At 44.7% G+C, this 20090-nt stretch overlaps 1 protein-coding gene across 1 annotated transcript in view; it reads right to left on the reverse strand.

Moving 5' to 3' along the window:
• Window positions 1-507: 507 nt before the first annotated feature.
• Window positions 508-20090, reverse strand: part of SDR39U1 (short chain dehydrogenase/reductase family 39U member 1) — a 40015-nt gene continuing 20432 nt past the window's right edge. Inside the window, exons 4-6 of the mRNA XM_082244053.1 lie at window positions 15022-15143; window positions 7056-7211; window positions 508-941 (exon numbers count right to left, since the gene is read on the reverse strand). Coding sequence (XP_082100179.1) covers window positions 523-941; window positions 7056-7211; window positions 15022-15143 — 697 coding nt within the window. The 3' untranslated portion in view covers window positions 508-522. The remainder of the gene's footprint in view (window positions 942-7055; window positions 7212-15021; window positions 15144-20090) is intronic.

Genomic DNA, 20090 nt, shown 5'->3' on the forward strand with positions numbered 1-20090 from the left:
GCTCCGTTCCAACTAAAGAGGCAGCGGGGGGAAGGTGCAGCATCGGATTGATGCAGAATCCACCTAGAGGAATATAATATATATATATATATATATATATATATATTAATAAAGCTTTACTTTTATTTACAAATGCCAATTACTTCCGATACACAGTAATTTAGCTAACTGAATGTCTTGAGGTTAGGGTTTCGATCCACTTTAACCTTTTCTTTGTTCAGGGTGGCAGGCCCTTGCTAATTGCCAGTGACCTTTCAGCAACAGCAGTTATGGGAACACAAGCTTCACTACTTTGCGCAGGGAATTAGAGGGCAATCACTAGCTTTAAATAACAGTGCTGACAGTCTCCAAAATAACCAAAAAAAAAAAAAAAAGACATAGACCTAGAGCTGTAAAAATGTGATCTCAAGTCAAATAAAGCAACTAAGAAAATACCACTCTCTATAAGCACAGTACAGCTCCCATTTCAAAACCTGTGTTACAGTTCGATGTTGCACAGTATCAACAAATTAAAATATTCTTTTAGCGCAAAAGTTCAGCAAGTGCAGAGTCAAGGTCTGGATATAGGAAGGTAAATCCACTTTGTAGAGTCCTCTCTGGGACAACCCTCTGCCCTTCAAGTAACATCGGAGCTCTGTCGTTTCCCAGTAGCAGTTGCACAGCAAAGGCTGGCGTGAAGAACAATGCAGGACGTCCCAACGCCTTACTCAGGGCTCGAGTAAAATCAGCATTAGTATCGTTGACTGAGGAGGGAGACACTGCATTCAGAACTCCACCAACACCTTCGTCTTGCTCGATTGTGTGACATAACAAACTGCATAGATCATCAATGTGAATCCAAGGGAATGCCTGCCTTCCAGAACCCACAGTACCACCAAGACACAACCGGAAAGGCCACAGCATGGTGGGAAGGGCACCCCCATTGCGACCCAGCACAACACCTTGTAGGAAAAAAACAAAAAGAGAATAAGCAGTACTCAATTAACTGACAACGGTCTCAGTCTGATGGTGGGAGAGTGAATATTTCTCATCAGAACTTGTGTTTAGAATCTAAGATATTCCAGGGCATGGAGATAAATGAAGTAAAGAACAGCAGCCTTATAAATTGAGTGCGTTTTAATCAAATTAATTATCACTTTTTATTACCCTAAACCAGGGATAGGCAACCTTAAAAAAGTGGAGATCTACCTGAACAACATGGGAGAAGTCAAAGATCACTGGGCACAGTGTCGCTTCCTCACACCTGATTTAAACAATCACGACCCATTAACTAAATGGGGCCACTCTGCAAGCGCCCCGCAACTGCATGCTTTTGCGGGGTCCAAGGGGTTAAAGCAGGTGGTCAGAAAGCAACACAACGCTGCCAGCTTTACTCCCTCGTTTTCTGTACTGCACAAGGTTGCAGGGCACTTGCAGAGTGGCCTCACTCATTTGAATGGGTCATGCTTGGTAGATGCTACACCCACCAACTATGACAGGACGTAGAACTCCTGCTGTGGTCGTGAAGTGTACACCACTGGCCACTGGAGATAAAAGGGGTGCTGTTGGGGCAGGGGTGATAAAAACACATCTTAACTATGGAGATTTGCCACTCCCTAAACTGCAAATGTAAATTAACCCTTATTGTTCTAAACCCCCTTTAAGGCTGCTTTCACACCAATGTGCTGCAGTTTACCTACACCGTGGTTGCAGCATAGTGCATCTGCAACTTTCCTTGGTTAGCTGTGCTTTGCCATAGACTTCCATTATATCCTGCAGTCATGGCGCACTTTCTGAAAGTGCACCGAGCCTGCAGGAAATAATAGGATATAGCAGGATATAATAGAAGTCTATGGCTAAGTGCAGTAAACCCGCAGGAAAGCTGCAGGTATACTGCAATGCACCTGCAGTGTGGGTAAACTGCAGCGCATCAGTGTGAAATCATCCCTATAGTATTATGCCCAGTATATTGCTTCACACTGACCTGAAGATCTCTTCTTTCCTGCTGCTGGCACAACTCTGGTGATCACTAGCTTGGATAAGAGATGAAGTGCAGTTGGTATCACTCATGACATGGGACAGGAGTCAGCACTACAGTGGAGGCATCAGCTTATGCAGCTCTTGCTCCCCACTACAGCTCCAACTTTACAAGTAGTCTCTCTGCACTGCACTCCGTTTGATGCTCTGGGACGGCGGGTTAGCAATCCCAGATCTCAATCTACCAGTCACCTGGCCGCAATCCTCTGGTAGATTGCGATCTACGGTTGCTGACCCCTGCCCTAAACCAAACAAACCTGCTACTTGAGCTTCAAAAATAGCAATTAATAGAATGCTTTCTATTGAGAGACTTTAAAAACTCATCATAATTTAAAAAGATCATTTTAAAAATGTGCTCATAACAACATCAAGTACCGTGATAAAATGATAAAATGTAGGGGAACAGTGTCATCTGCTGGCAACAAGATATACTGCACGTTTTGACTAGTTTACTTTTGTCTTATACAAGTCAGCACATTTCTAAGGTCTAACTTTTTTTCCAGCTCAAACTTGTTTTAAGAAAACACAATGTAAATATAAATATCTATTACATGTTAAAGTTATCTTTCATATTAATTTGTAAATTGTTAGCTTAAAATGGGACTACAATTATATTAAAGGCTTTTAAAACACCTTTTTTTCTTGCCCTTCTAAACACAAACAAGTAAAGACATGTAACTAGATGGGTGCCAACTGCAGCTTCCAGCAAACAAGTAAAGTGGCTTTGTTTACATCGGCTGTCACTGAACATGCGGATAACCATACTGCACTGCTCTGTAATGCCTTAATATATACATATTTCCAGAGCTAATGTAGCCCACATACGTTTAGGTGTTGGACTATGGTAAAAGCCAGCTCAGCAGCTCAGTCAGAGCCAATGTAAACAAAGCCTCCATACCTGGCAGTTAGAAGCTACAGCTAGCAACTGTTTAGAGCTCTGCAATTTTATTTAGTGTAAGTGTTTGGGATGGAAAAAGAAGATTTTTTTTTTTACTTTATATACAGCATAAAGAATAATGAAAGCACTTTCCTTGTCCTGTACTAGTTTGTTTGAATATCAGGGAATCACAGGAGACCTGCATACCCCAAATGATCCTTACCAGTAAAAGTAACAAAAATTCTGATTTGAATGCTAGCAGAGGTATAAGGCTAAAATAATCTAAATAATCTTAGAACACTAATAATTGCATGTTTATTTAACCTGTAGTTCATTGGGGTGTTTATTTAGTATTATTATCTCAAATTTTTATTTTTTTTGTTTTTAGTTTTGAATAGAGTGCAGAAAAAACGGAAAATTGATATCAAATACTTACCGTAATTTTCCTTTCCTGATGGACTCCATGGCAGCATACGTTCGGGTAGGCCCCGCCTCCTCTCCTACCTCATAGGACCCCACTCCCATAAATCTTTGCTCCCTTTCAGCATCAGTGTTCTGTAACTAGCCTACTCAGGAATCGGGAGGGGACTCCTGCTGCCATGGAGTCCATCAGGAAAGGAAAATTACGGTAAGTATTTGATATCAATTTTCCGTTTTCCTGACAGACTCCATGGCAGCATACGTTCGGGAAATAACTCGCTATACATTCCCGGGTGGGAAGATGCTGAACAAAAAGAAACTTTAAATGGCACCGTCAACTGACAGGACTTGAATGCCAAAATTAACAGAGGATAATGCAGCAGGCTCAACACAATAATGGGAAAGAAAAGTGTTGATAGATGACCAGGAGGCTGTTCTGCAGATCACCTCAGGTGCGACATGTTTAGATACTGCCCAAGACGTAGAAATGCTTCTAGACGAATGAGCCGTAACCGCCTCCGGAGGGGCCAAGCCCTTTGCTCTGTAGGCCCACTGAATAGCCTGAACAATCCACTCAGCTATCGCTCTAGAAGATGCACGCATTCCTCCTCTCTTCCCTTGGAGAAGAACAAAAAGAAAATCCGACTGACGGAAAGAGGATGTAACTTCCAAGTAGACTTTTAAGGCGTTGCCGACATCTAGGGGATGGACTGGAGATCCCTCACTGGTTCTGAAGGTGGGAAGAACTATATCCACATGTTCATGGAAGACGGAGGTAACCTTCGGATTTGACCCCAGCATAGGAATTAGGACCACCCTGTCCTGGAAGAAGGTCGAGAACGGTTCTTTTGCTCCCAGACTATGGATTTCGGAAACCCTTTTGGCAGAAGTGATAGCCACCAAAAATGCCGTCTTCAGCGTAAGCTCAACAGACATAGAATCCATATCTATGGAAGAAAAGAAATCCAAAACTAGTGGTAGATCCCACTTAGGAAACCTCAGTTTTCTTTGAGGCCTAAGCCTGACCGCACCCTTGAAAAACTGCTGGACTAACTGATGTTTTACCCATGAAATTCCGGTGAAAGCCGAAATGGCTGAAGCTTGCACCCGGAGTGAGCTCACTGATAAAGAGAGATCCAGGCCAGACTGCAGGAAGCTGAGGATCTGTTGAACCGTCGGTGTGACCACTGAACTAGGTCACCGGAAGTTGATGACTGACAAATCTTGACCAGATTCTCTCATAAACTCTGTTGGTGCTGCCTCTTCCAGAACTTATAAGAGTAGGAATCACCTCTTCTGGGCGCCCGAGGGCCTCCAACCTCCCCCTCTCAAGAACCAAACCTTGAGGAGCAGACGCACCGGACACGGGTGAAGAGTAGGACCTTGTGACAGTAGGTCCGGCCTGAAGAGCAGGATCTTCCCAGTCAAGAGTTTCTCTCACCGCCCTGACCAAGGTGAAGACAAGGCTGAACTCACCCTGTACCGGAGTCATCCGAATCGGAATCAGACTCTGAAGGGAAAATGGAAGGGTGGTTGGGTTGGGAGAACTCAAACGGATCTTGAGCCAGGAGATCTCTATCCGGTGAGCGTGACGGCCCTGCAGAGGTACTTGGCCGATGCAGCTCAGCGAGGGAGTCCTTGAGGACTCTGCGCACAACCTCCTCAATATGCTGGTCCGAGCTTTCCCGTTCGCCTGTGGCTTGGGTATAGCATGTAATGCACAGAGAAGAACCATCCGGTACTGAGGTACCACAACCCCAACACTTCTTCCCTTGCGGGCGTTCTGAGCAGCCGTGATGTTTGCGGAAGAAGACCGGCCTTCCCATTCCCTGCTATGTGGGGAACTGCGCCTGGACCTGGATGAGGAGTGCTGGTGTTGCGATTTTGAATGTCTGTCTACACTGCGTGCGCTGGGCTGCTGGTCAGACCTAGAGGAGCTGGAGACAGACAGAAGGCATAGAAAGAGGAGAAACTGACATATAGCACAGAGCTCTCCCCACCCCACCCCCCCTTCTTCGCCCAGCACATACCTGGTATGAGCGGGCTGGCCACTAGGGGGCGGAGACGAGTCCCTAGCTTGAACTATACAGGGCAATCTCTTTCCCAGCTGAAGGAAAAGTACAGGAATGCTGAGCATCTTTACAGGAGTGGCAAGTTGAAATAAAGTTTAACAGGCACAGTAACTGTAAGACCTTACCTTACAAATGCTTAATCCAGAGATTGAGGAAGGCTATCGCTATGCTAACCATCCCACCCGCTCTGGCCGCACTTCCCATTCAAACAGGCCGCCCTGCGGCCGTCGGAGGGCACTGCGCGTGCGCGAGTGACGTCACACGTCGCTCCCGCACACGCGCGCCAAATCCTATACTTGGAGCGTACTGCGCATGCGCAGACGCGCCGCACAACCCGGAAGCGGCGGCCGCAATAGCGGCTGCGGCGGGACCGGGAGCCAGAGGGAAACGTAAGTAACCGTGAGAGCCTCAAAAGGGAGCTAGAGTGAACCCGGACTGCACAATAAAACACAATAAGCCTATTGGAAAAAAGAAAAAAAAGGGGCAACATAGACATGAGACACACAGATCGTCCACGAGCATAACAACAAAGGATAGAAAAGATAAAAATTGGTCCCATAACAGGGCTTACCACCCTGCCCAAGCAGGGATAGGTCCAGGAGACGCAACACCAGGCTGTATCTTCGGGCAAATATTGGCCACCCGCCGCAGCTGGGCTCTCTCGGCCAGACCACAGAGCTCCTGCTGAGGGTCTCTTCCATTGCCCCCTCCATACCCTGCTAATAGCCAGGGCTTAGCGGAGGCTCCGTGACCCATCCTGCTTCCAATATATCGGACCGTTTGTAGGAACATAACACCGTATGTATGAGGAGGACAAAAAAGGAACACTGATGCTGAAAGGGAGCAAAGATTTATGGGAGTGTGGTCCTATGAGGTAGGAGAGGAGGCGGGGCCTACCCGAACGTATGCTGCCATGGAGTCTGTCAGGAATGTTAAATCCACTGCCAGATTGTTATTGCTATGTCCCTAATGGACAGATTTACCTTCCCTACCAGGGGTTTTAACCATTCACTACTCAAAACAAAAACTTTAGATATACTTTTTTATCATTCATTTCTGATAACCAAAGGTTATTTAAAGTAGAGCTATAGGGAAAACGTTTTTTTTTTTCCCCATTTTGGATAGAGTAAAAGGAGGAGTTATACACCTGTCAGTTTATTTATTTTTTGCCATCTGTGTCCCATTGCTGAGAATTCCCTCCACTTCCTGTCCCACAGCCAAACAGTAACTCTCTTCAAATTAAGCGAATTCCTTGCCCCCCCCCCCCCCCCCCCGGTCATTAGAACTAGTGAAATTTCCCCTCTTACTTTTCTGGGGACAACCCAAAATGTGGGATTTTCTTTACTTTCACGTTCATAATAGTACACAGGACAAAGAGGGTGAATCTACGTAACAGGGGCACAGACAGCAATAAAAACTGACAGACGTTCTAATCCCAATTCACAATATCCAAAATTTAAAAAAAAGAAAAAAAAAAAAAAAAAGCTTTGCTTTTAGTTAAACTTTAGGAAAAGCTTTTATTTAGCTTATCACATTTAGGTACAAAATAGAGTTTAGCATAATTTGAATTATCTCCAAATATGTGTAGTTTCCTTACAGACAAAAGATGTTTTCTAAGATAACCTTTAGTGACTTACTTTGGTGTATTTTAGAAACTTCTGTTTACATACCGGATCGCACTTTTGTCAGCTGTGTCACAGATTTGTCATCAACTAGTGGCAGCCCTGCTACATCCTCCCAATCCTTAACCAGACGGGAGAGAAAGTCTGCATCTCCTCCAGGGCTATTCTCTGTATACTGTTGTGTCGGACTTGGAGGATAATACCCTGTAAACAAAGTACAGAAAAAATGGATTTTTGTAAAATCTTACCGTAAAATCCTTTTCTCTTAGCTCATTGACAGACGTAGTCCTCGGTGATACAGCACCTTCGGGTTATGTTGCCTCCACAGGAGTAGGACTAGACAGGAAATGAAAAATGCTCTGGCCAGACCCCAGGGGCAGTCCCAGAGGGTATATCCTCTCTCTCTCTGCCACAGCAAATCAGTTATGTCACAAAAGCAGTGCTTAGAGAATTTAACCCAACCCAACTCAAAAACAGAGGGGCGGGTACTACGTCTGTCAATGAGCTAAGAGAAAAGGATTTTACGGTAAGATTTTACAAAAATCCATTTTTCTCTATCGCTCATTGACAGACGTAGTCCTCGGTGATACAGCACCTTCGGGAAGTCCCAGAGCAGTATCACAAATGAGGGGTGGGAAAATGGAAATCAAATCCAAATCTAGAAGGGCCAACCGGTGCCAACTAGAAGTTTACAATGCTCATCCTTAATGATGAGACTCAACAAAAAAATTTTCAAACAGAAAAAAACCCTCGAGGTAGACCACCGGTCTCCTCAAATTGCGGCCTGCAAAACCTTGCGGCCAAATGAGGCATCCGCCGATGCCATCACATCAATTTTATAAAATTTTGTAAAGGTATGTACCGACGACCAGGTGGCCGCTTTACATACCTGGACCACTGACGCCTGATGGCGAAAGGCCCAGGAAGTACTGATCGCTCGAGTGAAGTGCGCCCTAACAGGGAACGGAGGATTCCGACCCTTAATAGAATAAGCCTGTACCACCGTCTGACTGATCCATGTAGATATGGTCGCGGCAGACACAGGCAACCCCCTTCAAGGGCTATCCGTGATCACAAAAAGTGAGTCCATCTTACGAAAACCACTTTAGGAAGGAAGGATGGATTCGGAAGAAGAACCACCTTATCCCTATGAACCACCAGATCTGGGGAACGACAGGATAATGCGGCCAGTTCTGACACCCTGCGTACAGAAGTAATGGCCACCAAGAAGGCCACCTTCTGGGAATGTAAGCAAGGGAATCTCCCTAATATCTTCAAAGAGAAGTTTCTGAAGAACCGACCACACTAAATTAAGATACCAGGCGGTAAGGGTGCACACACTGGCGGAGCCAGATGTCGCACCCCCTGGATGAAATTCCGCACCAAGGAATGATTAGCCAAAGGTTTCTTGAAAGAAGATTGCTAACGCCGAAAACCTGACCCTTGATCGTGCTCAAGGATAGTTTCTGCTCAACCCCTTGTTGCAGACAGACCAAAATTCGGGTCACCGAATAGGTCTGTGGGGGGAAATCCAATAGATTCACACCATGCAATAGAAGACTTCCATGTGCTGGAAGTCGCTTTCCTTGCTTTAACTGGAGGTAGGAATAACTGAAGCTGACACTCCCTTGTCCTTCAGTACCTGGGTCTCAATGGCCAGGCCATTAAGCCAGCGACTGTAAAGCAAGATGGAAGATCGGTCCCTGAGACCGCAAATCCTCCCTGAGAGGAAGTCTCCAAGGAGCGTCCGCGACTAGCCTCGCCAAGTCGACGTACCAGGCTCGACGAGGTCAATCTGGAATTTCCAGAATAACTGGAATTCCCTCCACCTCTATCCTGCGAAGAAGTTCCCGCAGCAACTTGAGAGGATGGAAGGCATGCCGTAGCTGATGCTGCCCCCACGGGGCGATCAGCGTTTCTGCTGCGTCCGCTAGAAGATTGTGGCGCGAGCTACAAACCTCCGCACCTTCCTGTTAGGCCAAGGTGCCAACAGATCCACATCTGGGATGTCCCAATGAAGGGACAGCTAGGGAAAAACCTCTGGATGAAGAGGCCATATGCGATTGGATCCGAATCGGGCTGCTCTAGAGCTGCTCGATCCAGTAAATCAGACAAAATCTGATCGCTCTCAGTTCCGATACCCTTATTGGTAATCTGGATACTATCGGAAGAAATGACTTCCCCTGGTTGAGCATCGGAGACTTCCTGGTCCGCTCGCTCAACCGGATCCGATTGTCCAGGGAATCGGAATTCTGATTCCATTAAAAAAGAATCTCCTTCAGGAGAATTCGGGTATGAGACTGGGTATACGGTACTGCCTCTAAGAAGGCCACCATCAGTCCCAGCCAATTGACGGACAGCAACATCCGAATCGTTGACTGAACCTTCTGGAGTTTCCCAGCAAGGAGAAACTCTCTTGCCCAGGATGTATCCAACCTTAGGCCCAGATAGTTCAGTCTCCTGGTGGGAACCAGGGATGATCTTTGGGAAAGCGAAAAAACGCTGATGTCCTGCGATGATGGGGATATAAAGATAGGCATCCTATATGTCTATGGACGCCAGGAAATCTCTTTGATGCAGGGAGGCCACCACTGTACGGATGGACTATTTCTTCCCAAGTCCAGATTTGGACGCACCTTGCCCTCTTTCCTGGGCATTGTGAATAGGTTCGAATAGAACCCCTGAAACCGTTCAATGTTAGAAGGGAAGAATCGCACCGGTGGAAGTGATCGAAACTCGATCCTGTGTCCTCCAGAAACCGGTGAAGACATCCCCCCCCCCACCCCAGAGATGGGTAGGGGCGCATCAGGCTATATTCTTCAGGCTTGGCTGAGCCGGACTCTTTGTTTACCCGACCAGCGCCCTTTGAAACCCCTCTAAAGGGGCTTTGGAGGGTTTCGCCTTATCGCCCGCCCTCGCGGAACGAACAACTCTATATGAGCAGAAAAGGAAGGTCCTCGTTAGTTACGAGGTCTTTTTATCCTAACAGTCTGTGGCAAGACAGCAGGTGGTACCGTCTATCCTATAAAGAGGAATTCCTCAAACGGATAGCACCTAGCCATGCGTTTGGAAATAACAGGGGTTCGTTTCTAAACGACCCCATTTGGGTAAAGGAAAATCCTTCGCCCTTTTGGTAGGCTAACAAGTACCAAAAAAGGAATCTCAGTTTCAGCTACCTCTGCCGGTGTAACCTCAAGACTAAAGGTTTCCCGGACGGACACAACTAGTGCATCCACCACTCTTGTGCTATGGCGGAGGCAGAAACGTGCTCCTCACTGCCGAGGAGATATTACCTGAGACAACAGCCCCCTAAGAGGGACCTGCAACTGCATTGACCAGTTCCGAATCCGTATCTGAAGTATCTGATAAACAATAGGGGTAGGCGGGGGTCGCTTCTTGATCCCCGTCCCTGACAGGCCACCTCCACCCGGGATACCAAAGACTCCAAAACTGCCGATAATGCATTAAAAACAAGTGGGGTACTGAAGGGTCCTGCGGCCACCTTGAGGGGATCAGGTGGGGATACCAATGCGGCAGGGTCAATGATTATACAAGACACTTGCCAGCGACAAAAAATGACAAAGTAAAAAAAAAAAAAAAAACTTTTTTTTTTTTTTTGTGTCCCCCAGTCGTAACAGCGCCCCTCAGTGTTACCTGCCTTTTTGGACCCCACAGAGAGAGAGAGACAGACCCCAAGGCTCATCCCTGATGCACAGAAGTTTTCATCAGCTTGCTCAGTGCTTGTCTTGTTACAGACAGGAAGTCTTTGGCCCTATTTCCTGGGTAAAAGAGGCGGCTCCGCCCCTTAACACGCCTGCCGGCTCCTCCCCCTGGCTCCATGAGGTGTTTGAGTCACCTCAAACATGGCCGCCCCCATGCTGGAGACACGAGGCTACACCAAAATGGCGGCCTCGTGCGATCTACATATCTGCAGAAGGATCTCGGCCTCACAACCCTTCACCCTCATGGTGGTCAGCGTGGTCGGAGGTACCGGACCCTAGCGGGCCGTGGCCGTCGGGAGGCATCTGCTTAGCTGGAGGAATGATCTGGAATGCAGTATACATGTATAGACATCGCCCTGTGGCTACTGACAGGTAGGATACCTTATACTATCACAGTAAAGTTCTAGTACTGCCACTGACTACAATCATTTACACATTTTTACAATTAGATTGTCAGCTCCCAAACCAAGCCTCCTGGCTTTTTGTACACAAAAATCACACTCAATTAGGGGGATCTGTGACATGTTGTAGGATAGAGGGGAACCCATCCTTACCATTACAGAGAGGGGCCCGCGTTCACCACAAGACCCGTCAGGGGGAAAGGGGGAACATACTACTCACCATACCGGAACCAGGCGGGCGCCAACTCCTGACAGTACCCCTCTCCACCGAGGTAGGAGGGCTGTCGACCAATACGGGCGCCGTGACTCATGGTCTTTGGCGTTTCAGCGAGACGTTTAACTCGCGGGGTCAGTCCCCGTCCAGTGGGACTATGTCGCGGCCGACCCAGCGCGGAGCTATGGCCTGCACGCGCTCGTAGGCTGAACTGGGGTGACCACTGGATCTCAACATCCAGCCCGTTGCCCAGTTCAGTTTTCTTGCTTGAAGATCTCACAGGAACACTGGAGAAAAAAAGCTGTCTTAAAAAATTATTTTCTAAGAAAAAAATCCTGCCAGGATCGAAGATCCCAGCAAGGTATCTAGGTCCTTACTCCTGACTAGACAGAAAAAAACTGATTTTCTGTGGCAGAGAGAGAGAGGATATACCCTCTGGGACTGCCCCTGGGGTCTGGCCAGAGCATTTTTCATTTCCTGTCTAGTCCTACTCCTGTGGAGGCAACATAACCCGAAGGTGCTGTATCACCGAGGACTACGTCTGTCAATGAGCGATAGAGAAATAATTTTTGTCAAGGTTTCTACAAGACTTGATCAATAATAGGTTTCTACACCACTGTTCCACTAAAAACATCACTGCAATACTGCCATTGTACCCAATTTACTGCTTTCTTAGGGTCCACAGAGGAAGTAAATAGCTAAAGGACAGTCATAAAACCTAAACTCACATGATGTAAATTCCTAGAAGACGCAATCTACTGATTTTCATCTTGTGTTTGAAAAGGCAGATAAACAGCAAACTGTGTCCTGTATGTTTCTGATGCACAGACATAAAAAAACTGGATTTTTGACTTACCGTAAAATCCTTTTCTCTGAAGTTACATAGTTACATAGTTACATAGTAGGCGAGGTTGAATAAAGACAATAGTCCATCCAGTTCAACCTGTGTAGGTGTGTGTGACTGTAATCATCTAACATAGCCCTCAATCTCCTGATCCTTGAGATGTAAGTCTAAGAGTCTTTTGAAAGTCACCATACTACCCGCAGAAACCACCTCTTGTGGTAGACAATTCCACAATCTTGTAGCCCTAACAGTAAAGAACCCCCCACGTTGCCTGAGGTTAAAACGCTTCTCCTCTAATCGCATTGTATGTCCTCGAGTCCTCATGCAATTCCTTCGAATGAACAGCTTTTCTTCTAAGCTGAGATCCCCATTAAGATATTTATAAATTGCTATCATGTCCCCTCTCAGACGTCTTTTCTCCAGGGAAAATAAATCGAGCGATTGCAGCCGCTCTTCATAGGTAAGGTCCTCCAACCCCCTAATCAGTTTAGTTGCCCTTCTCTGGACTTTCTCCAGCTCCAACACATCCCTCCTGAGGACTGGCGACCAGAACTGGACAGAATACTCCAGATGCGGTCGGACCAGAGTTTTATAAAGTGGAAGGATTATAGTCTTATCTCTGGAATACATCCCTTTCTTTATGCATGCTAATATTCTGTTGGCTTTGGAAGCTGCCGCTTGGCATTGCATGCTGTTGCCTAATCTATCATCAACTAAGACTCCCAAATCTTTCTCCATTTTTGATTCCCCCAAGGGTTCCCCTCCTAACGTGTATTGTGTTTTTATGTTTTTGGTCCCCAAGTGCAAAACCTTACACTTCTCCACATTAAACCTCATTTGCCATGTCGTTGCCCACTCCGTAATTTTGTCCAGGTCATTCTGTAGGATATCTGCTTCATGCTGTGCAGTTATTGCCCTGGCCAATTTTGTGTCATCTGCAAAAACTGATAACGAACTACTGATCCCTTCCTCAATGCTGTTTATGAATAAATTGAACAAGGTTGGTCCCAGGACTGAGCCCTGGGGCACCCCGCTTACTACCTCAGACCAGTCTGAGTATGCGCTGTTTATTACTACCCTTTGGACACGGCCTTTTAGCCAATTCCGTATCCAAGAGCAAACCCTGCTGTCGATACCTGCAGACCTTATTTTATAAATTAAGCGCTTGTGGGGAACTGTATCAAACGCCTTAGCGAAATCCAAGTACACCACATCCACTGGTCTCCCCCTATCTAGCTCACAGCTCACTTCCTCGTAGAATGCTAAGAGATTGGTTTGACAAGAACGCCCATTTGTAAACCCGTGCTGGTTACTACTGATGATGTTGTTGTCTTTAGCATACTCTACGATATAGTCCCTTATCATCCCCTCCAAAAGTTTACATATTATTGATGTCAGACTGACAGGCCTATAATTTCCCGGGATATGTCTCTGGCCCTTTTTGAATATCGGAATCACGTTAGCCTTCCTCCAATCCCCTGGTACATCTCCTGTCCTAATACTGTCAGCAGACAGTTGACAGACGAAGCTCCATATCTTCTTGAGCATTGGGTTATGCTGCCCCCTACAGGAGTAGGACACAAGGCAGGAAAAAAGCTCTCAATTTTGTTGTAAGCAGTGTTTCGAAGAAAAAAACCCCATCCCACTCATAATTAGAAGTCAAAAATCTAGTTTTCTCTATCTTTCATTGACAGACGCAGCTCCATATCTTCTTGACCATGGGAACGTCCCAAAGCAGTATTTGCATATGGGGTGGGAAAAACAATGCAAAAAAGAACGTAATTCTCCAAGGCTAAACTTTGCCAACCAGGTAACATGGAGCTCAACCAGGAACAACTGGAGCTCACCCAGAAAAAGCATATACCCTCAAAGAGAAAAAAAATTTTCTCTTTTAGACAGCAGCTTGCAAAACCTTGCAGCCAAAAGAGGCATCCGAAGAATTTTGTGAACGTGTGCACAGACGACCAAGTTGCCGCCTTGCAAACTTGCAGCACTGACGCCTGATGGCGAAAAGCCCAAGAGGCACTCAGCGTCCTAGTAGAATGTGCCTTCACAGGGAAAGGAGGAACCTGACCTTTCAGCGAATAAGCCTAAACTACTGTCTGTCTGATCCATCTAGATATGGTTGCAGCAGACGCAGCCAATCCTTTACGAGATCCTTCGGTAAGGACAAATAGAGCATCTGATTTTTTGAACGACTCAGTAGTTGCCAGGTAAACTGTAATTGCCAGGACCACATCCAAAGAATGCAATGCAATTTCCTTGGGATGCTTGGGCTTAGGACAAAGTGAAGGCAGCACAATGTCTTCATTCAAATGAAAAATCAAACACCTTAGAAGGAAACGACTGATTAGGAGTAGGAGTACCACTTTATCTCTGTGGACCACCAAATAAGGTGAGCGGCAGGACAACGCCGCCAATTCAGATACTCTGCAGGCAGAAGTAATAGCCACCAAAAAAGGCAACCTTATGAGACAAGGCAAGCAGAGGAATTTCCCTAATGTTCTCAAAGGAAGGTTTGTGAAGAACAGATAATACCAAATTCAGATCCCACGGAGGTAGCGGGGATCGCCTCGGGGAAGCCATATGGTGTACCCCCTGAATAAAAGTGCGAATCAGGGCATGTGTAGTTATAGGGTGTTAGAAAAACACAGCCAGAGCCCACACTTGGCCTTTGATAGTGACCAAAGCTAACCGCTGTTCAACACCTTTTTGAAGAAAGGTCAAAACCCTAGCCACCATCCCAAGGAGGGGCATGTATTGTGTTCATGGCCAGGTGGTAAATGTATGGGTCTAAATAGTGGCTCTAAACAGAAATATATACTTTATTTACCCACTCCAGTGACTACCACCCAAGAGCGAGGGGGACTTTCTGACTTGGCAATAGCTTGACTGAGGGTACGCGTAGTTTCAATTCTACTGGCAATAACTTCCTGTTTAAACTGTTCTGTCCACCTAGGAGAAAGAAGAAAGAAAAAAAAAAAAAAATTACACTGTGCATTTATCAACACATCTAATTCACGTGTATTTTCAGTATTGGGACAATACAAACACAACTAAAATTAAAAAATTGCTGGGGTAGTAATTGTTGGAAGAATTGGCTGAGTCAGGAATCTTTCACTAAATGTAGCCGTAGATATATATATATATATATATATATATATATATATATATATATGTGAACCTAGAAATTTAGGTAGAGGTAAGACTTTATATAAATCACAGTAGTTCGAGTGATGCTTTATGATGAACCTATTTCTAGTGATAGAGGCCCCCATCCCCCTCGCATGCATGATAGGAGAGTTTGTGTGTCTCTATTCCTACAGAGAAAACCTTGAGAGATAAGGAAGCAGGATGCTACATTCCAAGACCAATTTCCAGAACCAGCTCTGACCGGAGATATTACAGCTAAAGGATGGGACAGTTGATTTTACCAATTACTCTACCAGATGAAGAAGTTCGTTTGAGAACATAACGCATCTGGAGTCATGAGCTGACATTTGGCTATACCCACGACCATTACAGATTTTATTTCGTTTTTCACATTTTTTTTCCTTTTATTTTTTCAGTTTTATCATTTCTTTGGGTTTTACAGTCATGATTAGGAATATTTACAATTTATGATCACACTTTTGTTCACATTGTGTTGTTATTTTTATTGGTTTTTATGAGATTCCTATATATACACACACACCTGATTAAACGCACTACTCTGTTTACACTAATAAACAACATTACTGTGTAAGCTTAAAGTTTAACCACTTAAGGACCAGGCCTATTTCTGACATCTGTTGTTTACAAGTTAAAAATCTGTATTTTTATGCTAGAAAATTACCTTGAACCCCCAAACATTATATATATTTTTTTTAGCAGAGACCTTAGAGAATAAATTGAAGATATTTGCAATACTTTATGACACAACATAATTGCGCAGTGGTCTTACAATCGTAAATTGTTTTGGAAAAAATACACTTTTTTTTTAATTAAAAAAAAAAAAAAAAAAAACAGTAAAGTTAGCCCAATTTTTTTCTATATTGTGAAAGATAATGTTACGCTGAGTAAATTTATACCCAACACGTCATGCTTCAAAATTGTGCACGCTTGTGGAATGGCGACAAACTTTGGTACATAAACTCCTACAGGTTACCAGTTTTAGAGTTACAGAGAAGGTCCAGGGCTAGAATTATTGCTCTCACTCCAGTGATCATGCTGATACCTTACATGTGTGGTTTGAACACCGTTTACATATGTGGGCGTGACTTGCGTTTGCGTTCGAGGGAGGGGTTGCACGCTTTGAGGAACGGGTTGTTTAAAAAAAAATGTTTTTCTTACTTTATTTTTACACTGTCCCTTTACCCTTTAAAAAAAAAAAACATTTTTGATCACTTTTATTCCTATTACAAGGAATGTAAACATTCCTTGTAATAGAGACAGGCAGGACAGGTCCTCTTTAATGTGAGATCTGGGGTCAAAGAGACCTCAGATCTCACATTTACCCTAAAAAGCAATAATAAATAAAAAAAAAAAAAAAAAACAAATTTGGCCCTTTAACCACTTAAGCCCCGGAAGATTTTACCCCCTTCCTGACCAGGGGGTATTTTGCGATTCGGCACTGCGTGACTTTAACGGACAATTGCGCGGTCATGCGACGCTGTACCTAAACGAATTTGGCGTCCTTTTTTCCCCACAAACAGAGCTTTCTTTTGGTGGTATTTGATCACCTGTGCGATTTTTTGATCACGCGCTATAAACAAAAAAAGAGCGTAAATTTTGCAAAAATAGCAATATTTTTCCCTTTTTTTTATATGAAATTCCCCCCAAAAAAAAATGTAAAAATCAAAATTTAACATTTTCGGCCAATTTGTTTTATGCTACCTATGTTTGGTAAAAAAAAAAAATCGCAAAAAGCGTATTTTGATTGGTTTGCGCAAAAGTTATTGCGTTTACTAACTAAGGGAAAGATTTTTGTTGTTTTTTTTTTTTTAACGCGTAATGGCGGCGATCTGCAATTTTTTTTGCGGTACTGCTACATTGCGGCGGACAGATCGGACCCTTGACTGACTTTTTTGACACTTTTGGGGTTACCAGTGACATTTCTACAGTAATCAGTGCTATACATATGCACTGTTACTGTAAAAATGCACTGGTAGTGAAGGGGTTAACTTTATTTGAGAGGGAGGGGCTGTGTGTGTCCCTAGGGGCGTGATTCTAACTGTGATTGGCTGTGGCTTCAGCTGTATGCAGAGTGATCAACGGATCTACATAGTAGATCCATATGATAATCTCTCATACAGAGGGGAGAATGACAGGCAGCTTGTTTACACAAGCTGCCTGACTTTCTCCCTCTCCCCCGCCGATCGGGTCCGCCGGTCACACGCGCGGGGGGGGGGGGGGGGGGGTCCGTGACCACGCGGGAGCGCGCCTCCGGCGGCGCGCGCGCTCCCTAGACCCTCACAAGCTAGTGACGTAGCCCTACGTCACTTTGCCTGTGAGGGGCTGACCGCCGCCGTAGATAGTCGTGCGGCGGTCGGCAAGTGGTTAAGGCCATTGGGCGGAAGCGACGTTTGACGTCGCTCCGGTCCTCCAAGGGCATAGTGTCACGTGGGGTCCATTTTACCTTCACTCGACTTCCTGCCCAGCAACACAAGGGATCAAATCGTTTTCCCCGCTACCGGTAAGCGGGGAAAACGACTGGGAAGTGGTGGGAGGGAGGGTGAGCACTTCTCCCGCCGCTCATAAAAGCTGAGAGCACTTTTATGTGAAAGAGGACCGCCGGCCGTGTAAGAAAATACCGGGGTTATGGCAGTTATCTGCATGTTCACTCAACTTTTTTGGTCGACCATGGCGAGGCCTGTTCTGAGTGGAACCTGTCCTGTTACCACTGTATGGTCTTGGCCACCGTGCTGCAGCTCACTTTCAGGGTCTTGGCACTCTTCCTACAGTCTAGGGCGGCCATCTTTATGTAGAGCAACAATTATTTTTTTCAGATCCTCAGAGAGTTCTTTGCCATGAGGTGCCATGCTGAACTTCCAGTGACCAGTATGAGAGAGTGAGAGCGATAACACCAAATTTAACACACCTGCTCCCCATTCACACCTGAGACCTTGTAACACTAATGAGTTACTTGACACGGGGGGGGGGGGGGATGATCAATTAGGCCCAATTAGGGGACATTTTCACTTAGGGGTGTACTCACTTTTGTTGCCAGCGGTTTAGACATTAATGGCTGTATGTTGAGTTATTTTACACTATTAGACAAGCTGTACACTCACTACTTTACATTGTAGCAAAGTGCCATTTCTTCAGTGTTGTCACATGAAAAAGGTATAAAAGATATAATAAAGTATTTACAAAAATGTGAGGCGTGTACTCACTTTTGTGAGATACTGTACATGAAAAGGCACGTGAAAAGGTGGGCGTTAACACCACAAGTCTCAGGTGAAAAAGGACAGAATTAGAAAATATAGCAGTGATGTCGCCAGCCAACTAGATTCTTCCGTTCTATAAAAAAGTATTAATGAAAGGCCTGACCCTTTGAGTTATGCTACTATAAACTATTATGTGCAAGCTTAAAGGGTAACTCCACTTTCATGGTGGAAAAAAATAGCAAATAAAGAAAAAAAAAAAAAAAACAACTGTGACTCAAATCATATTGTAATTGAATGAATGAATGAATCTGCAGCTGTTGTAATTTTCTGAAAATGCAATACAATATGGCTACCTGGAGGTGTCCTGTACACAGAATGTGTACTGACCACACCCCAGAAACATAATTTCCTGCTTGTGTGATTGGCTCACCAATGTTCCCAGAAGTCTGCCTAAGATACAAGTCAGATTTCAGGCATCCCCTGCAACAAAAATGTTATTCTTGGTGAGATACTCCCAATAGGAACAGGTCTAAAGGGATGCAGGCCCAGCAGCTTTCCTCATTAGAGCCCTGCAGCTGCACAGCTGATAGTAATTATGAAACCACTCCCATTAGACCGACTCAGCACAGAGGAACAAACAATGATTTCTTCAGAACAAAAAGGTCAGAATCTGCAGCAAAGTTTGTTAAAATCCTTGCAGTGTGCAGAGATCACCCAGAGGGGAATGTTTTTTCTCAACGAAAGTGGAGTTACTCTTTGAAAGTCATGGACACAAGGGAGCACAATGACAGGGCGCAAGGATTATTAGGATCACTGAGGTCACTTTATTGAACAAGACACACTTAAATAGTAAAAACTCATGGTCCAACTCAGAGTTGCAGCATAAGATGGAAAAGCCTGTGTGATAATTAAAAGGAGCTGATCTCAGACAGCAGCACAGTATGGCGCCAAAGAACTTCCGGGACAAAACTAACCGGCAATGTCTATGACCACAAGTAAAGGCAATCACTAACAAGAGAAAGAGTGATGTCAGCATGTGGGAGAGCCAATCTGATCAGCTCTTTTGATGATCACACAGGCTGTTCAATCCTATGCTGCCACTTTGGGTTGGACCATATGTTTTTACTACGAATGCATGTTTTGTTCATCAACTCCTTCATGCTCAAGCTTTTTTCTGCTTACAATTTAAAATCAGCATTATTTTTTTTTTTTACTAGAAAATTACTTAGAACCCCCCCAAACACACATATATATATATATATATATATATATATATATACACACATATACATACATATATACACACACACACACACACACACACACACATATATATTGTTTTTTTTTTAGCAGAGAGCATGGAGAATAAAATGGCGATTGTTGCAATATTTTATGTCACACTGCAGTTGCGCATCGGTTTTTCAAATGCATTTTTTTTGGACGAAATACACTTTCATGAATTAAAAAAAAAAAAAAAAAACAGTAAAGTTAGCCTAATTTTTTTGTATAATGTGAAAGATGATGTTTCATCAGT

Source organism: Pelophylax lessonae (assembly GCF_965119305.1).
Source record: "Pelophylax lessonae genome assembly, chromosome: 1".
NCBI classification, from domain to species: domain Eukaryota; kingdom Metazoa; phylum Chordata; class Amphibia; order Anura; family Ranidae; genus Pelophylax; species Pelophylax lessonae.